The sequence below is a fragment of the Acomys russatus genome, chromosome 23 (assembly GCF_903995435.1).
Source record: "Acomys russatus chromosome 23, mAcoRus1.1, whole genome shotgun sequence".
Taxonomy (NCBI): domain Eukaryota; kingdom Metazoa; phylum Chordata; class Mammalia; order Rodentia; family Muridae; genus Acomys; species Acomys russatus.
The window spans coordinates 6,651,195-6,670,431 of NC_067159.1; the positions used below are offsets into that span (position 1 = coordinate 6,651,195).

Genomic DNA, 19,237 nt, shown 5'->3' on the forward strand with positions numbered 1-19,237 from the left:
AGTCTTCAGGCTTGGCATCAAGCACCGTTACCCACTGAGCCATCTCACTGGCCTCTTTTTCCTTTCTTTCACTCAACTCCAGGCGCACTGACTTTCTGGAGCTCCTTGAACATTTAAGCACACCACGCCCCTTGTACTTATGTCTCTCCCGGTCTGGAATGTCTCTCGCTCCCTAACTTTGTTCTGGTCAAATGTCATCTCTTCACACATGCTTTCTGAACACTACTCACGAAAGCATCACCTGTGGCTTCTCCACCTTTGTTCCCAAGCCCAACTGTTCGTGCTGACCCTTGTGATTGCCTGACACTGGTCCATCCTCCCTGTCATCCAGTAGCTTATAAGTTTCTGGGGGCTGGAGGTGTGGGCTCGTTCGCTATTGTCTATCCTATGCTGAGTCGGGGATCCAGTCATTTGCTGAACGTGTTCATTAGAGAAAGGGGCCTTTGCCAATAGTAAGCACCTAAACTTGTTGTATTGAAAAGAGGCACAAGTTGACTTAATGTCGGGCATGTGTGTGATCTGAAGGAGCCGCACAAAGGCCTAAGGTGCAGGTGTTTGAGCAGGGCGGGGGTGAGCTGGGTGCCGTGAGAATCAGTGTGTGCGTGCATTCTGCAGAGGCCAATACGGAGAACAGGAAGTGAAGGAAAAGAAGACTTCTGGAAGAACAACCTGTGTGGGGAGTGATTTGACCTTGTGGGAGGGCATGGACGCCACAGGCAGACAGGAAGCATCCTCTCCCATCAGATAGAAGGTTTCCTGAAGCTGAGCCATAGCTGCTGACATCAGGCCATCTGGTCTAAGACAAACTTCTCAGCAGCCCGCCCTCTCCAGGGCCCATTCGAGTAGGCTGGCCTGTTGACAACGATGCTCTCCTAACTGGGTGGTATTTGCCTAATGTCTCTCTCTCTCTTGTCCACATCCGCTTTGTGCCTTGTCTCAATTAATTAAAATCTTTCATGATGAGGAGCAGGGAGTCCCTTTGGGCCTCGGCTCTAAGCTGTGTTCTCTTTTTTGGCTTCCCCTGTAATAAAGCAGATATTTTATCTCTTTTTGGTTTCTGAGTCTGTCCTGCCTTAGAATCTGGAGATGTGACTCTCTCAGGCACCTTGACACATGGAGCACCAGTTCAGAATGCCACTTTTTCAAGAAAATATTCTCTCTCTCTCCCTCTCTCTCTCTCTCTCTCTCTGTGTGTGTGTGTGTGTGTGTGTGTGTGTGTGTGTGTGTGTGTGTGTGTGTGTGTGTGCAGGGCCATGGGTATGCTTCCCGAGGCCAGAACAAGATGTCCAGTGTCATCTTCCTCTGTTGTTCTTAACCTTGTTATTTTTATTTTGTTGCTTTTTTAAAAAAGGATTTATTTATTTATTATGTATACAGCATTCTGCCTGCAGGCTAGAAGAGAGTACCAGATTTCATTATAGATGGTTGTGAGCCACCATGTGGTTGCTGAGAATTGAACTCACGACCTTTGGATAAGCAGTCAGTGCTCTTAACCTCTGAGCCATCTCTCCAGCCCCCTTTACCTTGTTATTTTTAGACAAGGCCTCTCAGCAAACTGGAAGCTCATCAATTGAGTCCGGTTGGCCAATGAACTCTAGATCTCCACAAGGCTACGAGCACACATTCACCACTCCCCCAGTGCTGGGGTTACAGGAACACCCCAAGACTGGCTTTTTATGAGGGTGCTCTGAACTCAGACTCAGGTCCTTACACTTGAGAGCATAAGCCACCACCTTTCCAGCTCCAGAATGCGACCCTTCCTAAAGCCTCCCCGACCCCTGCAGATTCTAGCTCCCTTTCCTAGCCTAGTAATCTTTGTACATGCTTGACAATGAGCTCAGGACACCGGACTACCACAGTATCAGACGGCAAGTTTCTAGAACTCCCAGCCTCTTCCTTGTTTCCCCCCTTAACTCTCAGCTCAGAAGAGGCACTCGAGAAGCCCATGGATGGAACAGACGGCTACAGTTTGTGAGACGAGGAAACATACACACTTGGGCAGAGTCCTAAGCTAAGTTCTGTAACGATCATCAGAGACCTAGCCTAGAGGTCTTCATGTCCTCACCTTTACCCCTCCACTAGTGAGCTGACTGGCAATAGTCAGCTGTCTAGGCAATTCTACTGGGGGCCATCAGCTCCGGATGGAGAAAGTACCCTTGTACTGAGGTGGAGGTGATAGCTTGGTGGGTAAAGACACTTGTTCTGCAATGTATGAAAGCTAGAGTTCAAATCCCCAGCACTCATGTAAATCGCTGAGCATGGCTGTGGGTGTCTGTACCCTCAGCAGTGCAGGGCAGACACAGGAGGATTCCCAAGTGTTCACTGGCCAGCCAGGCTAGCCAAAAATAGCCTAGCCATTTCCCTGAGGGGCCCTCTGTCAATAGGGCAGAGAACAATAGGGGAAGACCCTGGTTTCCTGCTCTGGCCATTACATGCACATGCTCAAACACACACCCCTACTTTCTTACATGTGTGCATGTTCCCACACTCACACACCTTGTACTATATGGATCAAAATATGTCAATATGTCAAGACACATTTTAAACAACTGAATAACTTGATTACACATTGCATATTAGATAATTATTTTTTTAGTTCTGTTGGGGATAATGTTTGCATATATATGTTTTGCATATATATGTATATATATATACACACACACACACATGTATATATCAGAAGTATATGCAGATGAATTGACAGGTAAGCTGGAATATGCCTTAAGACTTTTAAAAGATTAGGGCGTGAGATGAACAAGGCTAGAGTATCAGTACATTTGAAGATAGGTGATAAGTGTGTGGGGTTTCCGTTTATTATTCTTTCCTTTTGTTTCTGCATGTCGGAAAACATTTATCAAGCAAAGCTCAATTACTTGTTCTCTCCCCTCATGAGACTGTGTGGGTCACCCTCCGTCCAGTGCCCTGTGCTCTATGTACCAGCTCAGTAGGAACCCGTAGATCTATTAGGGCGACAGCTTCATTAAGAACCCTCAGATTCAAACTTTAAAAAAAAGAGATCTGATGCCGTTGTCAGCGAGCTTGAAAAGATGATTCTGTAAAGGTCAAAGGGATTAGAGAGTCAAGAGGGAGTCTGCCCCTGGACTAGGGCACGACCTTCATCACAGTGAGAGAATTTCCATGTCACAGAAATAGCTGTGTGAACCGGGATGGATAAAAGCAGGAGCTGGGGCTTCGGGTTTTGCCGGCTGTGAGTGGAATTCGCCCCCCTCCAGGGCCTCACACCAGCGCCCAGGCCACACAGCAGTGGAAGTAATTAAGCCAGGAAAGGTCATGGATCCATAATTCATGTCTAAAGGGCTCAATTTAATCATCAGCTGCCTCTCTACTTCCCCACTAGTGTCCACCTCAGCGTGGAAGGAAAAGGACCACCTGAAGGCTGCATCCTTCCCTTGGAATGGATAAGGACAGCTTCTGCTCTCAGTCTTTGCTATTCAAGTTCGGGTAAGGTGTCCCCCACAATAGAGGATGTTATCAAGGCCACACTCTTAAATTTGAGGTCATTCAGTAGACCATAATTAAACCCAAGTGATAATCACACTGCTACTGTTTATTGAGCGCTTAAGGTGTACCAGATTCTTTTCAGGAAGGATCCCAGTTCTAGTAAGTGGTCATATAATCTTTGCTTTACAGTTCATGAGATGGAGGCGCAGATGGGTTGTGGCACTGAATAAATCAATGGACAGGATTTCGACCTGCCTCCCAACCGCTCCAAGGCCCCCATGCTTAACCTCTCTGTGTTTTGCCGACTAGAATTACCTTGTTGGAGATGTCAGAGTGGCTTGCTTAACTCTTCTGAAAACTGGCAGAAGATGGAAGGAAGTGAGGACTTTTGCCTTGTCTGGAATCCTGCTGTCACTCAAACTGGGAACACACAACACAGAACCGCACCAGTGGCCCCTGAAAGCAAGTGCTGCGTCTTCACAGGTGTTGGTGGCAATTGTCTCCTGGTACCTACCTGTTCCTCATGTCTGGGGCTTCCCCTGAAGCACAGGCTCCTGCCTCTGCTCCCCCAGGAGTATGTAGCATTTTTTTTCCTTGTATAGCATAGGACAGCACTTGGCTGTTGCTGGAGAGCTTGTGGCAAACTCCAGGACCTCTCTTCCTGTGGTCCGATTGTCACTCTGAGGACTCAGCTCCAGTGGATCCAGGAAAGGCCTGTGGGCACGGAACCTGGTCTTTCTGGCCAGGAACATATCCAGAGATTACGGCTATGGCACTTATCCAGAGATTATGGCTATGGTAGTGCTTTCTTTCGAGGAATTTTTTTCTTTTTCTTTTTCTTTTTTTTTTTCTTTTTTCTTTTTTTCTTTTGCCTAAAGCCAACTGGCTGTGGCATGCTGAGAAAAATCAAGGAAGAGGATGTTGGTCTTCACCTGTGTGGGGAACTAAGAGATAGAGCAGGCGCCGTAGGAAGGAACACAGAGGAGGCAGCAGGGTCCCAAAGTGGCTCAGGTAGAAGCAATTGAGGCCATTAATTCAGGGAAGATGCTTCCTAGGCATGGAGCCCACTGGACAGCAACAGCCCAGAGGTGTTCTAGAGACCTCAGTGTCAGGGAGCCACAGAAAAGAGGTAGAAATGGCGGCGGGTGGAGGGGGGAAGGGTGTCTACCAGGCTAGTAACTTAATTCTATAGGAAGGCCTCCAAGATACATGCCTAGGGCCTTCAAAGCAGCTGTTCTCGGCTTTAGGGATCCCAGACAGAAGAGGGGGACATCCGCCCTGACCCCTATCCCTGCACTGCTGCTCAACAGGCCTGTGCTCAACTTTGGATACTTGGCGGCCTCTGCTTCCCTTCCTTGCAAGGAGGAACTAACAAGGAGGAACTAACTACCCACTAAGCCACCACCCCCACACTTTGAAACTGCTATCTTGGGCTGGTTGAGTACCTACTAGGTAACAGACAGCGGTATCCAGTCACTATTATGAGGGATTCCTTGTGTAATGGATTAAAATGGGATGCCAGGTATCATAGATATGATACGGAGAAGTTTATTGTAAGAACATGGGAGAGCAGGAGAGGGAGAGAGGCACGAGAGAGAGGGGGGGGGGAAGAGGAAGAAGAGAGACAGAGAAGTAAAAGGAAGAGAGGTAAAATAGGTAAAAAGGTAAGAGAAGTAAAAGGAAGAGAAATGAGTTTGTCCTTTTTACATCCTGAGCTGCTGGCCCACCTAGTTGAGGGCAGGAAATGACGTCATAGGCTGCTAGGCGAACTAGGGGGCAGTATGCTAACATCTTGCCTAGGACAGTTACAATTAAAATAACATACTGTAGGGGAGGCTACATCAAACGAGGAAGAAGGTGTGGAAGGAGGAAGCCTCCATGCACTGCCTCTGAGCCTGGCCCTGTGTGGGAAGAAGAAAGTACTGGAATGAAGAAGGGTCTGTGGAAACGGCTCTAACAAGGTTTGAGGGAGCCCACAAAAAGCATTGCCCAAGCACCATGCATGAGGCAGAAGCAGGGCGCTGGTGTGCTGGGGGGCCCACAGCCTCCCAGGCCAGCATCTCTTCCCCAATTCAGTTACAATTAGAACAGCTTCTGGGGAAAACAGACACTTTCCCTTTGTGGCCTGTTTGGCTCCAGCATTTTAGTGGGATGAATAATGAAAGGCCCCTGCTACTCTCCCTTTCCACCCCAGGTGAGCACAGCTGTGAGGAAAACAATTGTTTGGGTTTTTTTTTTCCGTCAATTTTCATGCACAAGAATGATATAGAATTGGATAGAGGCACACAGGCTATCCAATCTACCCCCTGCTGTGGAAGCAGGCCCTCGGACTCTCCAGGCCCCCTGGGCTCTGGAGCTGTGGCCTGCAGCCACCCTGACGCCTGCTGCTCTCTCTGCAGGGGTTCTTGGATTGTAGGTCGTAGTTCCTAACCTTCTCCCCTGAGGTCTTCTCCTAGAGCCATTCCCTCCCTTTTTATCCTCTTCCTGAACTCTATTCCTAGGGGCTAATGTGGGCTCCGGCCACCATCTGGCTTCCTGCTGGCCAGCACCCTGAGAGAGAGAGAGAGAGAGAGAGAGAGAGAGAGAGAGAGGCCTCTGTGGTTATCTCAGAGTTTTAGACCACCAAATCGACATTCCACTCTTGGGGACGCCAAAGTTTCCCAAAAGCTGAGTAGCCACCCCTAAGGAGAGCTTTGGAGTATTTGTCAGACACTGTTCAGGGGTGTGACTGAAAAATCGTGTGTGTGTGTGTGTGTGTGTGTGTGTGTGTGTGTGTGTGTGTGTGTGTGTGTATTAGGGGAAATAATTACTCAGAAATAAACAAAATATATTCCCATTAGGCTTAGCCAGTGTTCTTAGGAACACAGAGCACCAGCCTCCCACAGCACAGCTGCCTGGCCTTGACTGCTACCTGGACCCTAGACAGGATCTCTTGGCTTGTGGATCACTGCTGAGGCCCCCTCAAATGCTGCCATTGGTCATGTCCAAGGCTACATGCCTACTTCCTCTATGCCTCCGTTCTGCACGTCTCCCTCAGTTCCACTGGTGCTTTGTTAATCAGGGAGGACGGAGAGTCAAAGTGGAGTTGATGACAGCTCCCTCCCATGTGTGCCCCTCCCCCTGCCTCTCTCCCCACCTGGAACGGAAAATGTTGAGAAGAAGTGTGTGTGTGTGTGTGTGTGTGTGTGTGTGTGTGTGTGTGTGTGTAGAGGGAAAAAATGAGAGAGGCAGAAATGGGGGTGGGTGAGGGTGGGAAGGGAATCTTGCATTCCTCATTAGCAGCGCTAATTGCACAGTAATGACTTTGTGTTATTATCAGAAATTTATCCTGGCAAACAGTCAGCTGGCCCAGCAGACACGTGCTTGCCTCACAGGGATGGCTTGACACTTGAGGGAATGAGCAATTTTGTCTCAAAAAAGAAGCTTTTTGGGCCCTGCATTCCGCTGCATGCGCTGAGAGGTTCCAGACAGAGGCCTCCAGCTTGCAATGGAGAGATCACTCTAAGGTGAAAGGCTGGGTTGAGGCCTCCCTCCCAGCTGATGGAACTGGGGCATGAAATATCTGAGGTCCAGGGGTCCCCTCTCTCATTTGGTCCTGGCAAGGAAGCCTGTTACCTCCTTCTTTCTCAGAAAGTATTTGTTTTGGCTCAAAACCTTTAAGCCTGGAATGTTCCCCGCTTCCTTTCAGCTCAAGTCACCTGGCAAAACAAGACAAGATAAAACAACTCAGAGTGCTCAGAATAAATCCCTTCCAAGAAGCCTGCCCTCATTTGGCCTGTGGGACTACTTTGAGAGTCCTGCACTCATGCCTTCACTCCACAATGTACGGCGTGGACCAGATATGAGCCACTAAGGGGATAAAGGCCGTGAGATAGCTAAATCGTGGTTTAAGGAGTGTGCGGGTTAGGAAGTGCCAACAGTACAACTTGTTAAATGCCATGCCCATGGAGGGCACTGCGTGCAGTAGAAGGACAAAAGTGGGCACTTGAGTCTGCTCCTGAAGTCTGCGGCCCGTACACCAGCTCGTGGCTACTACCACTCAGTGCTGACCAAAGGGGAGCAGCCTCTGTCATCTCCATTCCATTCATGAGGAAACGGTGGCGCACGGAGGTTTAGTGTCTTGCCCATGGTCGCACCAATGTTGCACCATTTGTTGCTTGCAAAGTTCCAGAGAAGCGTGGAAGCATGCGAGGTGGGGTGGGTGGACAGGACAGGGAGGAGGAGACACGAGGATTAGAACATAGCTCAGGAAGCCTGTGGAGGACACCAGGGTATATAGAGAAGCAGCTGCACGGAGGGACAAGGGACAAGAAGGACATGTCAACAGGGGCTTTGTACGCCCTGCTGGAAGGAGCCAAACTTATCCCAAAGGGCCAAGGAAGTTTGATGAATTTTGAGAGACGGTGGCATGATCTTATAATATCCTGTGGCATCTGCCATGATCTGGAGGGAGGATGCTGAGTGCCCAGGCTAGGGTCATAAGGATGCTCAGCAGAGTCAGAACAGGGCAAGGCTAAGGCCCAGTGACCGGCTGAGTGCACGGGGACAACGGAGAAGGAACCATCAGGAGGACTCCAATGCTCTCAGTAAAGACTCCAGTTCAGACGTCGACCATCTTTAAGGAGGAAGAGCAGGCTCACAAACTAAAACATAATTACCGGCTTGGATGTGTTGGATGGGAGAGGCCTCGGGTCAAGTTGTTCAGAGTGAGGAGTTTAAAATGCACATGCAGAAGCAAGGAGAGGCAGTTAGAGACAGAGTGAGAGGCCATTGGTGTGGGCTGTGGAGTGAGGTGGCCTGAGTTCCAGTCTTGTTGCTTGGCACCTATAATCTTTGGCTCATAGGATGTTATGAGGATTAGGCAAGCAACACGGAGCCTAGACTCAATTAAGAGCTCAGTGAATGTTTGGTGCATATATATATATATATATATGCAACATTACTCTAATGTGTAAAATAAACTTGACATTACATCTTACTTATTTCATGTGTTGTGTGTATGTGTATGGCACAAGTGTGTCACAGTGGTCTTGTGGAAGTCAGAGGACAAAGTGCAGGAGTCAATTCACTCCTTTCACCACACAGGTTCTGGGGATAAAACTCAGGTTGCCAGGTTTCTCAGTAAGAGTCTTTACCCCCTGAGCTGTCTCACGGCTCACAGTGCTGCTGGGCATGGGGCTATGCCTACAAGTTCAGCCCTTGGGAAGTGGAGACAGGACGATCGAGAATTCAAGATCATTCTCAGCTACCTGTCCAGTTGAAGGCCAGCCTAGGCTAAACAAGCAAAAACAGGATTTAACATTTGAAGTTCTGTAGGAGAGCGTCCCGCTTGGAGAAAGTGCAGAGACACAGGGAACAGAGCTGAACTCTGGAGAAAATGGAAGTGTTGAGAGTGGAGAGCTGAGGAGAGGAATTCAGAATCATGACACAGAAGTTTCCCTGGCAAGGGAGACGTGGGCATCACAGAGGTCAGAGAACTCATTTTAAATCAATTTCATTTGTAGCCTCTCCCCACACAGCAAGCTGGTACACTCCCTTAGGACAGCAGCCTGGGCAGAACTCAGATATCTGTGTGGTGTGTTTGAAGGTTGCCACATGTAGGAAACAGCCCAGGACTGTGTCTCCCTGTACCCGCCACTACTTAACTGTGAATCCAAGGCCTGTTCTCTCTCTCTCTCTCTCTCTCTCTCTCGCCTCCTCTCTCTCTCTCTCTCTCTCTCTCTCTCTCTCTCCCCTCTCTCATCCTCTCTCTCCGCTCTCTCTCCATCCCTCTCTCTCTCGCTCATCTCTCTCTCTCTCTCTCTCGCCTCTCTCTCAGTCTCTCTCTCTCTCTGCTGTCCAGTGGCATGAGATCAGGTAATATACCTTACTCTTAGGGCTGCTATTGGTACAAAAGGAGTTAACACTTGACAGCATGATATCAAACACCTCTCACTTTACAAATGAAATATCAGTAAAGAGAAGAGATGACTCCTCAGCCAGTCACTATACTCTAGCAAACAGCAGAAACATAGATGCAGCCTGGGGTCTAGGATAGAAAAAGAATATTATCCCACAGTATAGAGTGAGGTTCTCCTCTTCCCTGGGGGCGCTGTTGGCTACCAGCCCACCAAGGCACGGGGAACAGAGGTGAGGCACAGAGCTTGGAAGGCCACGAGCGTGATGGAGATTGAACATTCTGGGAAACACGTCAGGGAGCTAGTTCAACTTTACTCGGGGTGGGGGGGGGGGGCAAAGGCTATGGGGAGTGGGTGGAGGTTTCCAGGATAGGTGCACATAATTGGTTGAAACCAGGCACTTTAAGGATGCTTGTTTTGCATTTGGCAGCACACTCCTATCATATGAGCAGAAACATAGTACCTAATTGCCCTATAGGTACACGGAAGGGAGAGCAGGCAGGGAGCTGTGTCAAGGGCCATAGATCAAATGTGGTTGGGGCATCTATGTCTAAAGACAGTCTCCAGATGGAGTCAGGCAGAGAGTAGGATGCCCTGCTGGGGAGAGGGGGTCCTGCACCTAAGGAGCTCAGAATGGCTTTCCGGAGCAGGAGGACTGTAATCTCAAACAGCAGGGTCCTTCCAACAATAGAGGGAAACTAAAATTTGGTAAACAGCTTTATTCTTTCCAGGGGCTCTGGCCCCTTCATTTTATGGGAGACTTCAAGCCTTTGGCTTGCTGTCTGAACTCTATCAAAATCAAGGATTAAGACATCCTTTGGCAGGCCTTCTCGAACATGTCACTTTAATTACTTTTGACATTTTATTTGGTTTTCTTTCATTAGTAGAACAGCCAGAGTCTTGAGATTACAAACTCTCTCCAGGCCCCTTGGGGAAAATTCTCAACACTGAGATTGTGATCTTCTTAGAAAAATCTGGCCTAGGTTCTTTCCTGGAAGCCAGGCTCTGAGCACAGGACACAACCCAGATGTAGCAGAGACTCTGGACAGTTCGGGCTTTGCCAAAAGTCAAACAGTCAATTATGGTTTGAGGAGTCGCTGACCAGCTCAGGTTCTGTGTTTTATAGATGACATTGGCTTTCCTCTAAGCCAGCTACTGGGTCCTAGAGGCAACCAGAATGGCTAAGTTCTGAGAGCTGAGATCTTGGCAAAGACATGCAGGACTAAATCTTCCATTCCTCTATATAATTAATTTCTAAATACCTTTTACATGTAAGAAAGTCTATTTTAAAATATCATAACCTTTTAAAGGAACATATAAAAGTCTCGCAACCATACCGAATTTCTCTCGGCAGGAAGAGGGAAGGGGCACTGGTGTGTGCTTAGAGGGTCAGGGTTCAAGTTCCCTGCCACCTCCCAGCTTGCACCAACAGGGACTGACCTATCAATCACCCACCTCATCTTCCAGGTGGACTATTAGGGCCCACTGACTCTCCCTACTGTAAGGATCGAATGGAGACAATGCTGGTTGGCTGTTTTCATGGACTAATCTAGCCAACAAGTACAGGTTGGCCTCTGAACCCCATACATCCTGGATGGCCCTCTCTGATCTGGAAAAAATACGTCTGAAAGCAAAGCGTAAGGGAGGTAGAGAGAACAGAGGTGGTCCTCAGAGCTGGGTCAGAGCCCCTGTGGCTCTGAGGTACTTGACAAAACACTGAGTTCCCTTGTGTCTAGTTCCCCCGCATGTCAAACTACCTAGCTATCAGCATCAGAGGCTGCCTTTACATCTCTGGAAGGGCTGGGGGTGGGGGGTGGGGTGGGGAGAGGGCTCCCTATTTAGAAATTGCACTGAGATGGAAAGATGATATGACACATCGGTTCATGTCAAAGGAGCTCACTCTTCCCGCCTACAGCATTAGCAATTTCCTACCAAGGTTCAAATTAAAAAAAAAAAAAAATTAAGTGGTCCTCCTTTATTTTATCTGCCACATAATTCAACTAGACACTGCTGCTCTGAATAGGGTGGGCGCCTGCCCCAAGGACATAGAGTCGGGAGGAAGCGAGGAGTGTGCAGTTTGCCTATCTAGGGAGAGGATGACAAAGGCGGGCATAGGAATGGGAGGTCTTCGGTTTCTGCTGCAGATCTCTTTCTCCCTCGGGCCCCCTTTCCAGTCTCAGTCTGTACTTCTGAGCAGCCTGGGCTGGGGACCCCAGTTCTAGAATGTTCCGGCCAACAGTATAAGAGAGCCAGTGTGAGAGTTGGAAGCTAATAGTGAGTTGGGCATTTGGGAAACCAGCCTATGGTCTTGGCCTTGAGCTCCTGTTGTACATGGACACTGAAGTCCAGACAGAGTCTGTGACTGCCCCAAGCCTCCTAGTACCCATGTCGCTGTTTGGCCATTCGGCCATATTTTTTTTGTGTTCACCTTTCCTCTCTTCCCCAAGCCTGAACCTGCAGTACGGTCTTTCTCTAGAGGGTTGAATGTTCCAGAATTCCATTTCTATCTTCTTTCCTCTGGCATGTGAGTGACACTCTGAGAGACTGAATCTGGTTTCTTCATATGGGGAATGCTTTTAGATGTGTTTGAGAGTTGGGCTTGTGGGGCAAGGAGGTTTAGAAACCCTTGAGAAAGTTTTCTTCTGTTTCAATACTGGATACTTCATCATAGTGTTAGCCGCAGCTGATGTCGAGGCAGGAAAAGAACAGCTAGGATGAAACTTGTCTTGGTGTAAGAAAACATATTTTTAGTGTCATTTTCCGAAAATGTGCCTTTATAGGTATCTGACTTGATTTCTCCATATCTCCTACAACCACAGCCTCTGTGTCTGTCTCCTCTATCTCTTGTCAGAGTCTCTGTCTCTTTCCTGCAGTTACTCTGGCACTCCAAAAGCACGAGAAGCCTGGGGCTCCAGCTTCTTCCTGCAGCCCTGTCAGGGCAGAACCTCTTTTGCTCTGTTAGGTTGAGAAATGCCAGAGACGGCAGAACTGCCTGCCGAGTGTGGAGGCTGGATCCGGGAACAATGAGAAATTATCTGTTAATTCTCAGCTCCCGCCACCTGCTCTGCTCCAAATAGGCTCCTTTGCCTTCAGTGTAGAGGCAAATTCCCCCACTCAGTGTAAGCAAAATATTGATGCCCCTGCATCACAGACCTGGGCCCTTGGAAAGGTGGTCCTTGTTCTTTCATTCTCTCCAAAGGCAAAAAACAAGGCGCTTTGTTCTGCGATGTCCCCAGGAACTCGAGACGGGGGAGGGAGAAATCGCCGCGGAGTGAGAGTTGCCGTAAACACCGGCAGAGAGCAGTTCTCCATTTGTGTTTTACATAAACACAAAACCCCGGCTTGGGAAGCTGCTAATGAGCGTGTTGCCTGGGGCCTCGGAACTCCGATTTCTCCTGGGGGTGGGGCGACGATGTCGGGGCGTCTGAGTTCCTCAGGTGGGCGGAAGGCAAGTAGAGAGGCGGAGGCTTACCTGTTGTTGGAACAGCAACCCAGCACCGCCGGCTGGAAGATGGTCCGGATTCACAGGGACCATGCATCAAGTCTCTTTGGTCCCTAACGCCCCGAGATGCTACACTTCTCTATGGCCGGCTCCAGGAACTCGGTGGAAGCTGCGAACCCGCTATAATTGCCCCTCTCCACTATCCCCTAACACGGAATGCACAAACTGCATGGAGCAACAGAACCTTTCAGCACCGCGGACAGGGACACAGGACGCCAGTCCGGAGCGGAAAAGCCTCCAGGCTGAGGCTAGAGTCCCTTCAGGCCGCAGCCTTTGCCTTACTATGCCGAGCACTTGCTGTCTGGGATTTGCAACTATAGGGGACAGCTGATGAAGCTGGTACAGATGGTGCACGACGTGGATCGCCTGGAGCTGGCGCTCCGAATCTCCTCCCTCGGAAGCCTGAGTCACAGCCCAAGCCACTTCCAATTAGCGCGTTAATTCAGAGGAAAGACCCTCCTCCCCGACCACTCTCCCTTGCTCACTCCAGCCCTGCAGTTGCACGCAGGTCCAGAGGCTCCAGCTAAAGTTTCTTTCCCAGATCCCACCTCAGGCAGGCGGGGAGGCGACACATGAATGATTGATGGAGAGCCGGAGTCTACTGTGAAAGGGCCTTACATATTTTGGTCCTCTGGCAGTTAGCAATGGCTCCAAGATTTCCAGGACTGAGTAAAGCATTCTGAAAACCACCACCACCACCAACACACACACACACACACACACACACACACACACACACACACACACCCTGCTTCTGAGTCTCACTTCACGGTTCCTGAGAGGAGTCTAGCCTTCTATTTAATTTTCTGTCTTTCTGGCTTTTCTGGCTCTTGTTATGTGTTTTATAGAAAATATATATTATTTCTAGTGGGTTTGGGCTGGTGCGTGGAGGTGGATCTGGCGGGACCCGAACCCCTTCCTGAAATGCTCCCCATTCCTATTCACCAGAAACTTTCTCCTCCCCGTTACCATGGAGAGAGACGGCGCTGCCTCCAGTCGCCATAGCAACATGCGGGTGCTCGGACCCGCAAGATTGCGGGTCTCTGAAAGTCCTCTTTATAGTTCCCCTCGCTCCGCAGTCTTGGGGTCTTCTATCTCCAAAGCTGGGACCCTCTGCAAGTCTGGTTAACTTCTCCTGTCAACAATCTTTGCAGGATCCTTCCGCCGTACAGTTGGGCCATCCCCTTTTTCGTTGTGTTGCTGCGATGCCCACATGTGTGGCAGGTGTCAATTTCCCCAGTGTTTTCACAAGCACTACCTATATATATTCCCAGAGAGCTCTTGGAGCATCAGTAATCATTACTTTTACGAAAGGGAAAACTGAGTCCCAGAAAAGCCCAAGGTCACACATGCTGTGATTGCCCAGCTGGCCTTGAATGCTGCAAGATGTGGGACAGCGGGGTTGGAACCTGCCCGGACTCAGGCAGGTCCCTAAGTGTGGAGGGGGCGGCCGCGAGGCGCCAGACTTGCCAGCTGCCGGGGGATGCCACGTGAGGGGCGGGGACCCTGCGGGGAAGTGATTAAAAGCCGAACGGAGCCGCAGGGGGCAGCTGCGGGGAGGGTCTTCTTGGGGCATCCTTGCCCCGCCCCAGTTCGGCCGCGGCGGGAGTCGGAGCCACTTCTCTGCAGGTCTTACTGTCCGGGGCATGAGCGGGGTTTGGGGGACCGGAGGGCCTCGGTGCCAGGCGGCGTTCGCGGTCCTGGCCTCTCTGTGCCGGGCCCGGCCGCCCCCTCTCGGACTGGACGTGGAGACTTGTCGGAGCTTCGAGCTGCAACCCCCAGAACAGAGTCCGAGCGCGGCTGACTCAGGTACCGGGAGACCCAGGACCCCCTTCGTTCCTGCATCCTCACCCTGGTGGCTCCCCCCCACCAACCCAGGGAACCAGCCCAAGAGTCCAGAACCTCAGAAGTCTAGCTTGGTGTCTTATCCTGGTCCAGTCCCCTGGTTCACCACCTGCAGGGAAAGATCTGAAGGGGACCCGGGAGGAGAATCCCTTCTCCCCTCGGGTCACTAATTATGAGAGCCCGGACCTGCGGCATCCTTGGGGCCTCAGTTTCCCTTGTGTCTAAAGGCTCACCCCAGGGCCGATTAGTCAGGGCCGGGGAGAGTGGAGGCATTCCTGCTATGGGGAAAAGCCTGTGTCCTCTGAGGGTGAGGGGGTGGGGTGGTGGTGGTCTAGGGTCCAGAGCCCATCGTTGACTGAATGAAAGCGGGCCGAGCTCCTGGGCTTGGGAAAAACTTGCGTCTGCAGCTGGCACGCGGTCTTTGTGTCCAGGTCTCTCAGCAGCCAGTGGCTGTCTGCGTCTCGCCGGGGGGCGGGGTGGGGGAGGGTGTTGTGGCGTACCCCCTCCCCCGCCGGCACCCCTATAACTCGCTCCCTCGGTCTCCCTCTGACTCACTCGGACTCCGGGCTGGTGCTCAACTAAGCCGGTGCCTCTCACCGACTTTGCCAGGCGGGAACCTCCTGCCTGGGCCAAGCGGACCCAGCGCCGGACGCAGCCCCGGCGGCTGCCGTGTCTAGGCGGCAACCCGAGCCGAGTCGAGCTCACCAGAGTCGGTGAGTCCTGAGCCCGAGCCCCGAGGGGACCGGGTCCTGCGTTTAGCCGCGACGTCTCGCGGGAGTCGCAACAACAGGGGTGGCGTGTCGCGCCCTGGCGGCGGGAGCCGCGGGAGTGTCCGCGGCGTGGCAGCCGACCGGCCCGGGTATGTACCTGCTGCACCAGTCTTTGCCGCCAAGCTCTCCCGGCTGCAGCGGGATCCTTTGTCCAGCAATTAGGAGGGTATGGGACATAGCAAGTATGGGTCGTGTCCCCTCGGAGGGAAGGGCCCGGGGGCAGCGCGAGGCCCAGAGCGAATGCGGAGTGGGGGTGGGGAGATCTTGCAGAGACAGAGGCGCTGGAGTTCCTTGGGGCTCCGCAGACTCACTGGCACCTTGTCTTCGACCCTAGTTGCTCTGGGCCTCCTAGGCTTAAGTGGGAGTCGCTTCGTGGTTCCATATGGCTGGCGCGGGAAAGAGAGGAGGGGGCCGCTAAAGGCAGGAATATGGTCCCACGCACCTCTCCAGGGACTAGTGGCCAGGGACCAGAGGAGAGGTTCTCGGGAGCAGGTGCAGGTCAGGTGAGCTCTCCAGTGACCCTAGATTCCAGAGCCTTGTTTCCAATTGAGGTTAAAGGCCAAAGACAGAGGTAGATTCTGGGTTAGGAATAGAGAAAGCCTTTGAGGGAGATAAGAGGTAGTGTGGCCAGGGGAGGTTGTGTGTATCCTCCAGGAAGCCGTATCCAGCCTTGTGTGCCTGGAGCCCACCTACCTCACTTCTGTATGAGTCATTAGGGTTCTCTCTCTCTCTCTCTCTCTCTCTCTCTCTCTCTCTCTCTCTCTCTCTCTCTCTCTCTCTCTCTCTCTCTCTCTCTCTCTCTCTCTCTCTCTCTCTCTCCCCCTCTGTCTTTAATCAATGAGCTGATGACTGCAGTAGAAGAGACCAAGATTAGGCATAAAGAAGTTTTGAGAATGGGGCAGTGATAAAAGTTGGCTCTCCCTTTTCAGTATTATTAGACCGATATTAGACCCTGGTTCTCTGGTGTCATCTCCTTTTGACACCCCCAGCTCCATAATAACCCCAAGACAGCAATTTCCTCAAGTCAAACAGCCACTTCCTACCTTCCCTCATTCCTTAACTCCCTTCCATCTTTTCCTCAAATGCTCCAACTGCAGTGGAATCCCCCCTCCCCTTGCCCCACCCCCACCCCCAGGTCTGACAAATTCTTAGAGTACTGCCCTGCCTGGTACCTGTCCAGGCAAAAATGGGTGGGTGGGGGTGGGGGCGGGGGTGTTGCTGAGAGAGATACTGGTAATCTGATTCCTGGAAGGTTCCTTTAATTTGAATGGCCAGGCTGAGGTGAGTGAGGTAGGGTACCAGATGCTTCACCACCCTGCCCTGAGGGTGAGCTTGAGTTGTACGTGCACTCTGCCCCCCCCCCCAGACCCTTAACATGGTTACTTCGTGGTCCTCACAAGCCCCAGGACATCCCGGGGCCTAGGTAAGACAAGAGATGCAGGCAGACAGGGAGCTGGATTGCACTACAAGAAGGTGGCTCAGCTGGTTCTAGAACTTGGGGGATTTTGGTGAGCACCGGGTCTAGGGGAGCTGTGGTGTTCAGAGCAGGGTGGCAGACCTTCCACCTCCCAGCCTGCTCCTGCACCTCAGATGCTCCATCCAGGGTCCCATCCTCCAGCCAAAGCAATGCTGGGTCTTTTCATCTGCAGTTTATGAGAAAGAAAGAAATGCCAGTGGGTAGAGAATGCTCAGCTCCCTTTCCCACTGCGCATCCCTTTTCCTTGCCTTCTGCCAGCTCCAAAGTCTCTAGCTCCTAGGATTCCCAGTAATCCCCCCCGCCCAGCCCGAGCTTCGACCGTGGAGACTCAGATTCCACTACCATTTTCACAGACCTTCCCATAGGCCAGGGCCTGGGCAAGGAATTGCATCAGAAATCTCCAGGAATCAGACTCTGACTTGGACACATCTGTGCCGAAACTTCTCAACTAAAAGCAATCCCCCCTCCTGCTCATTCCTCTTATAAACCCTGGAGATAAAAGGTCTGTTTTTTTTCCTTAATGTACTCTTTATGTGCCCCGTACACTCAAATAGTTACCATCCGGCCTTTCGTTCCGTCATTTTCCTTGTGGAGGTAAATGAACTTTACAAGTAGTCCAAGTTGCAGAGAACAAAGTGTGCAGCAGAAATCTAAAAGCATTCTGGAATATGCAGGAACCTGAAAGCTGCCCCAGGTTGCCCTGCTCCTGGTGCTGTAGCCTGGCAGCCAGGAGTGGCTGCTCCCAGCCTACCTATGGCTCTAGACCCATGTGGCTTTGTAAGCTTTACTAACGACTTTGGAGATGTTTGATGAGTCAACCACCTGGCTTTGAAGTCGGCTTTTTGCAGCCCAGAGGATTTCTTTTTCTCTCCTGTGTGTGATGGCAAATGAAATGCACAGCATTTCTCTAAAATCTGAGGAATCAGACGCTCCCTGGCTCTGATATGGAAGGAAGAAATATTCTGTTTTACGTTTGTGGAAGAAACAACTGGTTTGATGCTTTCCAATCCCAGTGTGTTTCATGCTTTAACGCTCTCTCTCTCTCTCTCTCTCTCTCTCTCTCTCTCTCTCTCTCTCTCTCTCTCTCTCTCTCGATTTTTTTCTGAGACAAGATCCAGCTATATAGCCCAGGCTGGCCTCAAACTCATGATAATTTTCCTGTATTGGTCTCCTGAGTTCTAGGAGTACAGATAGGCACCTCTGCACCTAGAATGCACTTCAGGTGTCTTAAAGTCCAACATTCCACAGTTGTAGAACATTCTAGATGTCTCTGGAAGTTCTTTTCTGCCGACTGTGACAGGGCCTAGTATGCTTCGTTCCTTCAAGCTCTGTGCAAAAGCTGTGTTTTCTGTTCTTTAACTGCCTGTCTGCTTTGTCTTCTTGGTCTACCAAGCTGGAAGTGAGCTATGATTAGGACTGACTTTGGGGCCCAGGCTCAGACCAGGCTTCTTTGGGGTTGTCTTTAGTTGGGTTGAACATGGTGAGAAAACCCCATTGAGCTCATCGTCACCCCTGCTGGCCAGACCTCTAATCCCGAGCCTTTTAGGAAGTACAGTCAGAGCTGAGCCAGCTGGGCACTCAGTCCAGACCCTGCAGGTTTAAATGACACCATCTCCCTCAATTCTCTCTTTAGGTCACTGAACTCTTTCATCCCATGACTTCCCACACGGCTAAGTAGAAAGGTACAGTGACCATCTGCGATGATACGATGATGATGATGATGATGATGATGGTGATGATGATGGTGGTGATGGTGATGGTGATGATGATGGTGATGATGGTGATGATGATGGTGATGATGATGATGATGGTGGTGATGATGGTGATGATGATGGTGGTGATAGCTGAATTAGTGCCAAAGCTCCACTCACCATAACATTCCACGTTAGCCTCCTATTTATCTCTGAATCCTCTAATGATGATGAGAGCAGAAGCCCAGTCATAAAGCTTGGTGCGGCCGTAATTAGCCCAGCATTGTCTCTCCTCATCACAGTTTTTTCAGGAGCATTAATTCCTTCTCTGTTTGGACTCTGCTAATTATCCCCATCGGTAGCTCAGCCTGGTTCTCTAAAGAAGAAAAGGAAGCGATGGCCCTCTGCTCCCCCACCCCCTAACTCTGAATTTAATTACACCCACTTCTCCTAATAAATTTACAAGCCACGACAGGGCTTATTATTAATGGACCATGTCTGTTAGCCTCAGTAAGGACCAGCTACTGTTCTCTCAACACAAACACATGCACACATACATTCACACAAGCATGCGCACACACACACACACACAC

At 50.6% G+C, this 19,237-nt stretch overlaps 1 protein-coding gene across 2 annotated transcripts in view; it reads left to right on the forward strand.

Moving 5' to 3' along the window:
• The first annotated feature begins 14,406 nt into the window (after positions 1 to 14,406).
• The window catches only part of Syt6 (synaptotagmin 6), a 60,033-nt gene continuing 55,202 nt past the window's right edge, over positions 14,407 to 19,237 (forward strand). For both annotated transcript variants that reach the window (XR_007832800.1, XM_051165870.1), the window contains exon 1: positions 14,407 to 14,670. Coding sequence is in view for 1 of the 2 variants with exons in the window: in XM_051165870.1 (XP_051021827.1) it covers positions 14,508 to 14,670 (163 nt within the window). In the remaining variant the exon portion in view is untranslated. The remainder of the gene's footprint in view (positions 14,671 to 19,237) is intronic.